Source organism: Pan troglodytes, chromosome 9 (genome assembly GCF_028858775.2).
Source record: "Pan troglodytes isolate AG18354 chromosome 9, NHGRI_mPanTro3-v2.0_pri, whole genome shotgun sequence".
Taxonomy (NCBI): domain Eukaryota; kingdom Metazoa; phylum Chordata; class Mammalia; order Primates; family Hominidae; genus Pan; species Pan troglodytes.
In genome coordinates this window covers 110,439,545-110,452,237 of record NC_072407.2, presented here as the reverse complement: position 1 = coordinate 110,452,237, position 12,693 = coordinate 110,439,545, and the positions used below count along the sequence as shown (strand labels likewise).

General features: G+C 41.1%; 1 protein-coding gene across 13 annotated transcripts in view; it reads left to right on the top strand.

Annotated features, from left to right (window-relative positions):
• The first annotated feature begins 1,591 nt into the window (after window positions 1-1,591).
• Window positions 1,592-12,693, top strand: part of C11H11orf65 (chromosome 11 C11orf65 homolog) — a 156,369-nt gene continuing 145,267 nt past the window's right edge. For 10 of the 13 annotated variants that reach the window (XM_063783394.1, XM_063783395.1, XM_063783390.1 and 7 more), the window contains exons 1-2: window positions 1,600-1,678; window positions 7,570-7,659. In XM_063783394.1, coding sequence (XP_063639464.1) covers window positions 7,579-7,659 — 81 coding nt within the window. In that variant the 5' untranslated portion in view covers window positions 1,600-1,678; window positions 7,570-7,578. Of the gene's footprint in view, window positions 1,679-6,497; window positions 6,591-7,569; window positions 7,660-12,693 lie in introns of those variants that run through there. The other 3 variants (XM_001140960.7, XM_063783387.1, XM_063783386.1) reach the window with 3 other exon arrangements.

Genomic DNA, 12,693 nt, shown 5'->3' with positions numbered 1-12,693 from the left:
CCTCCCGGGTTCTATCAATTCTCCTGCCTCAGCTTCCTGAGTAGCTGGGACTACAGGCAGCACGCCACCAGGAGATCGAGACCATCCTGGCTAACACAGTAAAACCCCGTCTCTACTAAAAATACAAAAAATTAGCCGGGTATCATGGAGGGCGCCTGTAGTCCCAGCTACTTGGGAGGCTGGGCTAATTTTTGTATTTTTAGTAGAGAGGGGGTTTCACCATGTTGTCCAGGCTGGTCTTGAACTCCTGACCTCAAGTGATCCGCCCACCTCAGCCTCCCAAAGTGCTGGGATTACAGGTGTGAGCCACCACACCTGGCCTGAATTTAAATTTTTTAACCCAGTTTCTATTACACTGAAAATTAAGATATACATAATGTTTCCATGACTATATTTTTACAGTTTATTGTTCATAACTACTGTGTATTAATGCATCAAGGCAACTGCATAAAGAGGAACTGAAGCTCACCCCTTGCTTATGATTGTGATGATTTTAAAGAACTCTGGAAGTTCAGTGAGTCACTGAATTAACCTACCAAGAATTTTTTCTGTACAAATGTTTTCATTATACAGGGAAATTTCTCTTCAGGTGTTTCTTTTCCCTCCTTAAAAGTTTATCTTCCTTACAAACAAATTATATTCCATGCATGAACATAGGACGAACATAGCAAAACTGGGCAGTTCTGAACAAGATTTTTTCACATTGCAATAATCTGTGACCAACTAAAGCACTGCCAAAGTGTCAGACTCAGAATTCAAGCAAGTCAGACTCGCTTTAGATAAGCAGTGCTTGCATTATTTAAGGTCATTTGAAAACTCATTCAAGAGGTCGTCTGTTTTCACTTAAAAGCAGTTTAGCTTAACCAGCTGAAGAGCTTACATTTAGAAATAACACTGGACTGCAAGTCACGTATTCTTTGACCTTGAGCAAGACCTGTCAAATTGCTAGAAGGATCAGTTGTCTCATTTTCAAATGAATAAATTAAACTAATTAAATAGGCCGGGCGCGGTGGTTCACGCCTGTAATCCTAGCACTTTGGGAGGCCAAGGCGGAAGGTGGGGTAGGGGCGGATCGCTGGAGCCCAGGAGTTCAAGACCAGCCTGGACAACATGGAGAAACCCTGTCGCCACTATTAATAAAAATAGAAAAATGAGCCTGACGTGGTGGTGCACTCCTATGGTCCCAGCTACTCGGGAGGCTGACGTGGGAGAATCACCTGAGCCAGGGGAGTTCCAGGCTGCAGTGAGCCGAGATCGCGCCACTGCACTCCAGCCTCGGCCACAGATTGAGACCCTATCTCAAGAAAAATTTTACAAAAATTAACTAAATAGAAAATATTTCATTATATTTCTCAACATCTTTAAGGTTCTTGGTTGAAATGACTGGGCTTTATTATATACTAAGCCCAACTTCGTAGACAATCACTTTGCTTTCCCTTCCAAAATCCTTCGCCTCAAAGCCACTGACAATCGAAAGCGGGCTTCTAACAGAACCAGCAGTCTTCACAAGCGGTTGGTCTATATCCCCAGCACTTTGTCAGAGCGCGAATAGAGGAAAGGCGGGGCCTAGAAGGCGGGGCTAGGAGGGCAATGGGGCGGGACAGAATGGATTGAGTTACGTCATTTCCGCCTGCGACGTTACCTAGGAGTCCAGCGGCGCCCGGGCCAGCAGCGATTGGTAGGTGAAGGGAATAGTGTCCCTTCTCTCAGCGCGTACTACTGTTCCGGTAGCCTTTGTGCCCACTGGTTTGAGCCTTCGTTGTTTCAAGGCCCTAAAGAACCCATACCCTTGATACCATTCCCCATCCGCCCCTCTTAAGGACGTTTCATTCCTCTAAAGCCCTCCCAGCGAGGCCTCCAGCTGGTTTACAGTCCTGCCCGGGAGTAACCCCTTCCTCAGAGCTCCTTTCCTCGCCCTCGGTGAAGTTGCGTCGGGCTGGTTGACAAGTCCTTACTGCTCATACTGCGCCTTCACAGATCCCCACACCCCAATCCTCCGCAAAGATATTACTCCGTCCACCTTCCCGCTGACCGGGAAGTACACATTAATCTTCCTTAGATTTTTCCTCATTTCTTTCCTTTGCCCCCTCCCATTTGTTTTACGTCTTTTCAGTTTTTTTAGAGATGGAAAAGGGAAACCCGTTTTTAAAGAATAGGTTAGTTGTTTTTCTTCTCCTGCCCCTAGCATCAAGGACCACAGGTAAAAAGGAAAAGCGAAATTACGAAACTTATAAAGGCCACGGGAATCATTTGTTTATTCAATAAATTTAGTAGAGGAAACAAAATAGGACGTATACAGGTTCCAATTCAAGCAAAGTAACGATTGTTTGCTGCTTTAAAAGTGAAACCAAGAATCCAAACACGTCTTGTGGGCTTTTTTCCACGAAGCATAAAAATAAATAAGTGAAAACATCATCTATTATGATAAAAAATTTTATTGATTAGGGATATAATAAGCTTGGAAAATACTTATCTGTGAATCTACAAGTGGCACATGGGTGTAGTAAAATACTTCACTGCCTGAGCAGTTGTTTGATAGTACATTTTATTTGGTTAGTTTTTTGTTGTTGTTTTTGAGAAGGCATCTCGCTGTGTTGCCCAGGCTGAGTGCAGTGGCGTGATCTCAGTTCACTGCAACCTCTGCCTCCCGGGTTCAAGCTATTCTCCTGCCTCAGCCTTCCGAGTAGCTGTGACTGCAAGTGTGCGCCACCACACCCAGTTTATTTTTGTATTTTTAGTAGAGACAGGGTTTCACCATATTGGCCAGGCTGGTCTCAAACCCCTGACTTAAGGTGATCTGCCCACCTTGGCCTCCCAAAATGTTAGGATTACAGGCGTGAGCCACCAGACCCGGCCTGGTAGTACATTTTAGTATCTTAAAACTTACGAAGGGTTTTCACAATGGTTAATTTATCTGGAGCATCATAATAACCATATAAAGTCGATCTTATTTCTTATCTAAAGCCAGCAACGGTCCCACCCTCCTTTCTGCTCCAGATGGTGTCCTCTTACACCTACTCAAAGGTTTTACCCTTTAACTTATCCCTTTTTTTTTGCCCCTTTAAGTTCTCCGTCACTTTAATTTCTCCCTCACTACTGGATGGTACATTTTAACATGCTTTAGAATCTGTCGTTTTTTGTTGTTGTTGTTGTTTTTTTAGACCGAGTTTCACTCTTGTTGCCCAGGCTGGAGTAGTGGCATGATCTCGACTCACCGCAACCTCCGCCTGCCGGGTTCAAGCAATTCTCCTGCCTCAGCCTTCCTGAGTAGCTGGGATTACAGGCATGCGCCACCACACCCAGCTAATTTTGTATTTTTAGTACAGACGGGATTTCTCCATTTTGGTCAGGCTGGTCTCAAACTCCTGACCTCAGATGATCCGCCCACCTTGGCCTCCCAAAGTGCTGGGATTACAGGCGTGAGCCACCGCGCCCGGCCTTTTTTTTTAAAAAAAAACTTTTAATCCATTCTCACTCTCTAGCTACACCCCATTTTTCTGCTCCCTTACAGCACTCCAAAGAATTACTACTGTACTTACTGTCTCAACTTTCCCACTTCCTCAACCCAACCCAAACTTCCTTCCCTGCTTACTCCACTGAAGCAGTGCCTGTACGGTCACTAGTGACTTTATCTGGCCAAATCTCCCTTTTTTTCCTCTGTATTTACTTGCCCTTGCAACAATATTTGACACAATTGAATATGTTCTTTCTTGAAATTGTGGAACTTCATTGTTTATTTCTGAATCAGATAATTTTGAATGCTGGAATATATTTCCTCTATATTTTTTGTATTCATAAACATATAATGGTGGCATTTATGACATACTTTTTTGGCAGCTTCTAAACACCCTTTAGCCTATGTCACTAGAGAAGCAGGAAGCAGGTGTATGCAGAAAGCCCGTGTAAAATTATTTAGATCAAAGTATTCAATAAACTGGTTCAGGATTTTCAAGGGATTTTTAAGATCCAGTGTTAAATTTCCACCTACAAAATTGGGAATGTATTTGGGAAAATGATGAAATTGTGATGAATTAATGCTAATGCTGTCATGTTAAATAACACACACACTACATTGATAACAGGTAAAAAATCACACAGTTTAGTTCTTGGAAAGAATATTAAAAGACCCATTTTAATCCTAATATCTAATTTACGTTTAGTTTTTTACTTTTCTAAAATTTAGAGTCAAGCATTCCCATAGAATGTTTATGGGCATAAATTAGACACCATTTTTGAGGACAGTTTGGCAGTGTTAGGTTTTAATATGCACGCTGTATTTTTAATGAAGTTATATTGTATATATCTGAACTAAATGCACATTGTGGAAAAAAACCAACAGCATAAAAGAGTATACTGGAACAAAAACATCTCTTCCCTTTCCGAACCCAGGCTCCTCAGTCCACAGGTCCCTTCCTAGAGACAATCATTCTTAGTAATTTCTCATATCCCTTTCCAGAGAGAGTCAATTCAAATATATATGTGCGCCAGGCGCAGTGGCTCATGCCTGTAATCCCAGCGCTTTGGGAGGCTGAGGTGGGTGGATCACGAGGTCAAGAGATGGAGACCATTCTGGCCAACATGGTGAAACCCCATCTCTACTTAAAATACAAAAATTAACTGGGCACGGTGGCGCACACCTGTAGTGCCAGCTACTTGAGGCTGAGGCAGGAGAATCGCTTGAACCCGGGAGGCATAGGTTGCAGTGAGTGGAAATCGCGGGGAGGCTAAGGCAGGAGAATCGCTTGAACCCAGGAGGCGGAGGTTGCAGTGCACCGAAATCGCTCCACTGCGTTCCAGCCTGGCGACAGAGCGAGACTCTGTCTCAGAAAACAAACAAAAAACAGAAATATATATGTGCATACCTTTTGTCATAGCAATTCCACTTGTAAGAACTATCCTACAAAAATTGTTGCTGCTGAGCGCAATGGCTTATGCCTGTAATGCTAGCACTTTGCGAGGCCAAGGCGGGTGGATTTCTTGAGGCCAGCAGTTCGAGCCCACCCTGGCCAACAGGGTGAAACTCTGTCTCTACTAAAAATACAAAGATTAGCCGGGCGTGATGGCACACACCTGTAATCCCAGCTACTCAGGAGGCTGAGACATGAGAATCACTTGAACCCGGGAGGTGGAGGTTGCAGTGAGCTGAGATGATGTCTCTGCCCTCCAGCCTGGGTGACAGAGCAAAATTCTGTCTCAAAAAAAAAAAAAAAATTAACAAATCTTTTAGGCCTGAAATATCATTCCTTAATCTCATTTGTGCTAACAGTTATTTGTAAATTAAGAGAATAATTGTACTTAAAATGTTATCTCAGTTTCCTAACTGGAATAATGCACATGAATAGTTTTTATTTTGGAAAATAGTTTGTATTATAATAATATGATTTATTGAGTGGCTATGGTGGGTCAGAAACTATACTAAATGCTTTACCTGTGTTATCTGACTTAATCCTAACAATTCTATGAGTTAGGTACAATGAGTCCCCATATTTTACAGATGAGTAACTTGAAGTTTGAGTGAGTTAAGTAACTTTGGCAAAATCACGCAGCTAAGAATGAGGTAGAATTTGTTGAGATTTAAACCCTGGTCTATCTTGCCTCAGAGTCCAAAGACTTAACCTGTCTTCCCATGCCTCCTATATTAATAAGGCTATTTGTAGGGAAAGCAAAAAAGACATAAGTTTTTTTCAGAGCGAACCTTCTCCCAACTCTTAAAAATGTGAATTTAAAAAACAACAATTTACCAAATTAGGAAGAAAACACCTTTAGTTTTAAGCATCTGAATAACTTTCAACGTCAAAAGGGAAAAATGGCAAGTTGAGAAATATATAAATACATTTTTCTTATGAATGGCGTATCCTTTTTGAAAGTTTTCTGTTTAGCCTCTGTCTTTCTAAACATATTAGTAGATGTATGTTATATGTTTAAATAGGTCAGGGCTTTGGGATTTGTAAATCCTTACACGTTTTGCATTTTACATGCACCAATTCAGAGTTTAAATTTTTATTATTTTTAGAGACATGGTCTCATTTTGTGGCCCGGGCTGGAGTGCAGTGGTGCAATCATAGCTCACTGCAGTTTTGAACTCCTGGGCTCAAGCCATCCTCCTGTTTCAGCCTCCCAAGTAGCTAGGACTACAGTATGTGCCAACCTGCCCAGCTTTTTGTTGTTGTTGCTGTTGTTGTAGAGATGGGGGTCTCGCTATATTGCCCAGGCTGGTGTTGAACTCCTGGCCTCAAGCAATCCTCCTGCCTTGGCCTCCCAAAACCATGGGATTACAGGCATGAGTCACTATATTCAGCCCAGAATTTTAAGCTTTTAAGCAAAATTTATTCACTTTGGATTATGATAAAGCATGTCAGAACCATATTGCTACTGTAAATGTAATGAGTGACATTATTCTGTGAAGTATTAATAACTCTTAAGACTAAGTAAAAATCCATGTTTCTCCCTGTATTCAGTGCATGACCTTTTTTTCCTTTTATATTTGACCACATAAGGTCTAATTTTAGGTTAGGGACCTGCGCAATTTTGTGGTTGCAACTCTGTCTCTATGCACGTTAAGAAAGGTTTATTTGAAGTCATACAACAGGGTATGTAAAAGTCATGGACTTTCAAGATAAACTTGAATTCAATAACTGGTTTAGTTACTCACTATTTGACCTTAGGCCTTAAAGCCTAGGCTCCTCATCTCTAACACAAGCATATTAGCAAAATCTGTTATGCAGGGTTGTTGCTGGAACTAGAAAAAAATATACAAATTAGAACATATTAAATCACCAATAATTGCTGACTACTTTTGGCGCAGTGGCTCATGCCTGTAATCCAAGCACTTTCAGAGGCAGAGGTGGGAGGATCGCTTGAGTACAAGAATTCAAGACCAGCCTGGGAAACATAGCAAGAACCTGTCTCTACAAAAAATTTTAAAAATTAGCTAGGCATCGTAGCATGTGCCTGTAGTCCCAGCTACTCAGGAGGGTGAGGCAGGAGGAGCAATCGAGCCTAAGAGTTCAAGGCTGCAGTGACCTATGATCCTGCCATGGCATTCTAGCCAAGGCAACAGAGAAAGACTCTGTCTCTTAAAAAATAAGAAGGTGACTATTTTTATTTTTATTATTTTGATACAACATCTTATTTTAATTGTTTTATTTATACAACTCTATTTAATTTTCACTGAGTTCTAGTGGTAGTTTTATAATAGAGCATATAAAATAATTTTAGGCTGGGCGCAGTGGCTCACGCTTACAATCCCAGCACTTTGGGAGGCCAAGCCAGAAGGTGTTTGACACCAGCCTGGGCAACATAGCAAGACCCCATCTCTACAAAAAAATAATAATGAAAAAAAGAAAGCCAGGTGTGGTGGTGCACGCCTACAATCCCAGCTACTTAGGAGGTTAAGGCAAGAGGATCACTTGAGCCCAGCAGTTTGAGGCTACAGTGAGCTATCATCGCACCACTGCACTCCAGCTTGGGTGACAGAGCAAGAATGTGTCTCTAAAAAAAATAAATAAATAAAAATGAAAGTAAATTAAAATTATTTTAAATGTACCCTTTTTGCTCATTTTCTTTTAGGAATTTCAAATGCCTTGGAAAGAGGAATCAGAATTTACAAAGCAGGATAAGGCTGCCAGAGTCATTCAGCAGGCCTGGAAAAGTTTCCTTGTGAGTTTATTTAGAAGTTTTATTGAAATATAATTTTTATGTCATAAAATTTAAAGTGTACAGTTCAATTTTTTTTTTTTTAAGACAGAATCTCTCTCTGTTGCCTAGGCTGGAGTGCAGTGGCATGATATTGGCTCACTGCAGCCTCTGCCTCCCAGGTTCAAGCAATTCTCCCACCTCAGCCTCCCCAGTAGCTGGGATTACAGGTGCACCACCATGCTTGGCTAATTTTTGTATTTTTAGTAGAGACGGGGTTTCACCATGTTGGCCAGGCTGGTCCCGAACTCCTGACTTCAGGTGATCCACCCTCCTTGGCCTCCCAAAGTGCTGGGATTACAGGCGTGAAAATTGCCTGGGGTTTTCCCACTCCTGAGTGAGAACACTGGGTAGACAGAATACTAACAAAAGATACTCGTACTAGCGCCTAGAAAAACTGACACAGACTTTCATTCTTAAGTATTAATGGACAACCAAGGTTCACTTTTTTTTTTCCCCACATAATTGTGAGATTTATTGAGTGAGATACCACTTTCCATTTACCAGAAAGGCTGAGATCAAAGTTTGTGGTTCTGGGGACAGGACTGGGATGGCTGCGACGGGAATGTGGAGACCTCTCACTGCATGCCCTTCCCTACTTTTTTAAATTTTGTGCCATCTGCAAACATTACCTAGTCAAAAAATTAATAAAATACTTAAAAATATGAGTTGGTTAGGACATGGGGAAATAGGCATTCTTGTTCTGACAGGAGGTGGTGTGACAGAAACTTCTGTGTGTTGGACAATAGTGATATTTATCCAAATGTTAAACAGGCACACCTTTTACCCAATGATATCTGGTCTAGTCTAGGAACTTCACCCACACCTGGGGGAAACGACACCCAAGTCTGTTCACCACTGCATGATTTGTGCTGATCCTGAGAGGCTGGCCTGAGCATCTAACCCTCTTTGAAGACCATGCTGACTCTGAACAAAGACCAGAAGCTAGACTTCCTGTCTGGCGATCTTCTCCAACCACCTCTTTTTTTTTTTTTTTTTTTTTGAGACAGAGTCTTGCTCTGTCTCCCAGGCTGGAATGCAGTGGTGTAATTTTGGCTCACTGCAACCTGCGCCTCCCAGTTCAAGTGATTCTCGTGCCTCAGCCTCCTGAGTAGGTGGGATACCAGCACGTGCCACCACACCCAAGGTTCACTTTTAGGAAAAACCAATAATGTCAAAACAAAAAGAAAAAGAAAGAAAAAAGCGGTAGAACCTGAAGAAAACAAAAATAGTAATAAATTTAAATTAGATCAGGATATTGAGTGCCTCTAAGAGGGTTATATATGGGAGGAAAATGGTACCCCATGCAATAGAAAGTATGACAGAGGCTGGATTTAGAAAAAAGAGGTTAGAAACTCTGAAAAAGAGCTAACTGTGAAAGTCATGGTTCAGATATGACAGATTAAAATTGTTCTAAGATGTGAAGAGAATACATTTGCTCTTGATTCTAGACACAGCATCTTGATTCTAGATACAGTCAAGTGGGTGACTTCTAAAAAAAGGATGCATAGTTTTAGCACACTGCTTGGCTGTAGAAGTGAATTATTTGCATAGTTATAGTAATGTAAATGTAGGGATTTTAAAAAATTTAATATTTTAATCAAAGTGACATGCGTACTTCTTTAATAAGTAATATAGAATAATTTATTATGAAAAATAAATATTTTACCCCATCCTACTTTCTTTCACCCTCATACACTAAAAGCAACCATTTTTAACTTTCTTTTTTTGAGATGGAGTCTTGCTCTGTTGCCCAGGCTGGAATGCAGTGGTGTAATCTCGGCTCACTGCAACCTTCGCCTCCCAGGTTCAATCAGTTCTCTGCCTCAGCCTCCCGAGTACCTGGGATTACAGGCATCCACTACCACACCCAGCTGATTTTTTTGTATTTTTAGTAGAGATGAGGTTTCACCATCTTGGCCAGGCTGATCTTGAACTCCTGACCTAGTGATCCACCCACCTCTGCCTCCCTAAGTGCTGGGATTACAGGCGTGAGCCACCACGCCTGGCCCATTTTTAACTATTTTTATTGTAGATCTTCTAGTAGTTACTTCCATGCTTCTAAATAATGTGCGTGTACAATTATCTTTTATTAACTTTAGAAGTAATCTGTTGGCTTTCTGCAAAGATAATTGAGAACGTAGGTTACTTACCCTCCACAGCCCTGCTTATCTCCCCTCCCAGTATCATCATGTTATTTTTTTAGTTCCTCTATTTTATTACCTTATTGGTTTAAAGAATATTTAAGTCTTAGTTTCTTGTTCCATCAGGCTGACATAGAATCACTTGACTTCCCATTATATATGATGAGAACATAAGTATCCCTACCCTTTTCTTTACCTCTCCTCTCCATCTTCAAACCGCCAAGATCTATTACCTGTACTATTACGTTATAAATATTCTCTGGAGGAGTTCATACATCCTGAATGCAAGTCCTTTGTTAAATACTATATGTGTTGAATATCTTCTCCCAGGCTTGCCTCATTCCTCTAAGATGTTCTTAATGAAAAGAAGTCTTTAATTTTAATAAAGTCCAATTTGTGACTTTTTCTCTTTCTTTCCTTCTTTCCTTTCTTTCTTTTTTTTTTCTTTCTTTGACAGGGTTTCACTCTTTTGCCCATGCTAGAGTGCAGTCGCATGATCACAGTTCACTGTAACCTTGAACTCCTGGGCTCAAGCAATCCTCCCGCCTCATCCTCCTGTTTGGACAACAGGTGTGCACTACCATGCCTGGCTAATTTTTTAATTTTTTGTAGAGACAGGGTCTTGGTATGTTGCCAAGGCTGGTGTTGAACTCCTGGCCTCAAGCAGTCCTCCCACCTTGGCCTCTGAAAGTGCTGAGATTACAGATGTGAGCCACCATGCCCAGCCACCACTTTTTCTTCATGGTTAGTGCTTTCTGGGTCCTGTTTAAGAAATTTTGTCTAACCTAGTCAGAAGATATTTTCCTTATGTTTGTTCTAGAGGCTTAATTGCTTTAGTTTCAGATTGATATCTAGTATTCATCTCAAATTAATTGTTGTGTATACTTAGAGGTACAAAGTTCATTTTTTTCTTATGGATATCCAACTGATCAAATACCTTTGAAAATACCATCCTTTTCACAATGAATTGCTGTGGTGCCATTGTTTAAATCATGTAATCATATATGTAAAGTGTTTCTGTAGTGTCTATTCTGTTGCATTGGTCTATTTGTGTATATTTATTTGTTTATTTAAGACAGAGTCTCACCCTGTTGCCTAGGCTGGAGTGCAGTGGCACAATCTCAGCTCACTGAAATCTCCACCTCCCAGGTTCAAGTAATTCTCCTGCCTCAGCCTCCCAAATAGCTGGGACTACAGGCATGGGTCACCACGCCTGGATACTTTCTGTACTTTTTGTAGATGGGGTGTCTTGCCATGTTGCCCGTGCTAGTCTCTAACTCCTGAGCTCAAGTGATCTACCCGCCTTGGCCTCCCAAAGTTCTGGGATTACAGGCATGAACCACCACAGCTGGCCCATGTCTTTGGATCTTAAATTTCTCTCCATGTTTTTTTTTTTTTTTTTTTTTTTTGAGGTGGAGTCTTGCACTGTCACCCAGGCTGGAGTGCAGTGATGTGATCTCAGCTCACTGCAACCACCGCTTCCCGGGTTCAAGTGATTCTCCTGCCTCAGCCTCCCGAGTAGCTAGGATTACAGGCATGTGCCACCACACCTGACTAATTTTTGTATTTTTGGTAGAGATGGGGTTTCACTATGTTGGTCAGTCTGGTCTCGAACTCCTGACCTCGTGATCTGCCCGCCTCGACCTCCCAAAGTGCTGGGATTACAGGCATGAGCCACTGTGCCTGGCCTCTAATTGCTTTTTTATAAATTCCTTTGGATTTTCTTAGTCATGTTATCTTTGAATGATGACAGTTTTACTTTTCCTTTGTGAACGTTGTATCTTTGGTTTATAGAAACACCATTGATTTTTGTATGTTGAGTTTGTAACTTTACTAAATTTGCTTATTATTTTTAACAGTTTTTTGATAAGAGTCTTTAAGGTCTTCTGTATATAAGATCATGTCATCTGGAAACAGAGACAATTTAACATCTTCCTTTTCAATTTGTATGTCTTATTTCTTTCTCTTGCCTAATTTCTCTGGCTGAGACTTCCAGTGCCATGTTGAATACAAGTAGTAAGCAGGGGCATCCATGTTCCTGATCTTAGAGAAGAAACTTTTAACTTTTCACCATTGAGTATGATGTTAGCTGTGGGCTTGTCATATGTGACCTTTAAAGGTAAATTAAGGAATATATTGAGACAAACAAAATGGAGACACAACATACCAAAACGTATGGGATGCAGCAAAGGCAATTCTAAAGGGGAATTTCATAGCAATAAATGCCTACATCACAAAATAAGAAAGATCTGAAACAACCTAATGTTACACTTCAAGGAACTAGAAACAGAAGAACAAACTAAGACCAAAGTTATCAGAAGGAAGGAAATAAAGGTTAGAGCAGAAATGATTGAAATAAAAACTAGAAAAACAATAGAAAAGATCAACAAAACCAAGAGTTGGGTTTTTGAAAAGATAAACAAAATTGGCAAATCTTTAACTAGACTAATAAAAACAAGAAAATCAGGTGTGGTGGCACACGTCTGTAGTCTCAGCTACTTGGGAGACTGAGGCAGAAAGATCACTTTAGCCCAAGAGTTTGAGTCCAGCCTTGGCAGCATAGTGAGACTACATCTCTAAAAGTAAATAAATAAATAAATAAATAAATAAAAATGTAAAAGTAGGCCTGGTGCAGTGGCTCACGCCTGTAATCCCAGCACTTTGGGAGGCCAAGGTGGGCGGATCACCTGAGGTCGGGAGTTCAAGACCAGACTGACCAACATGGAGAAACCTCGTCTCTACTAAAAATACAAAATTAGCCAGGTGTGGTGGCACATGCCTGTAATCCCAACTACTCGGAAGGCTGAGGCAGGAGAATCACTTGAACCCAGGGGGCAGAGGTTGCGGTGAGCTG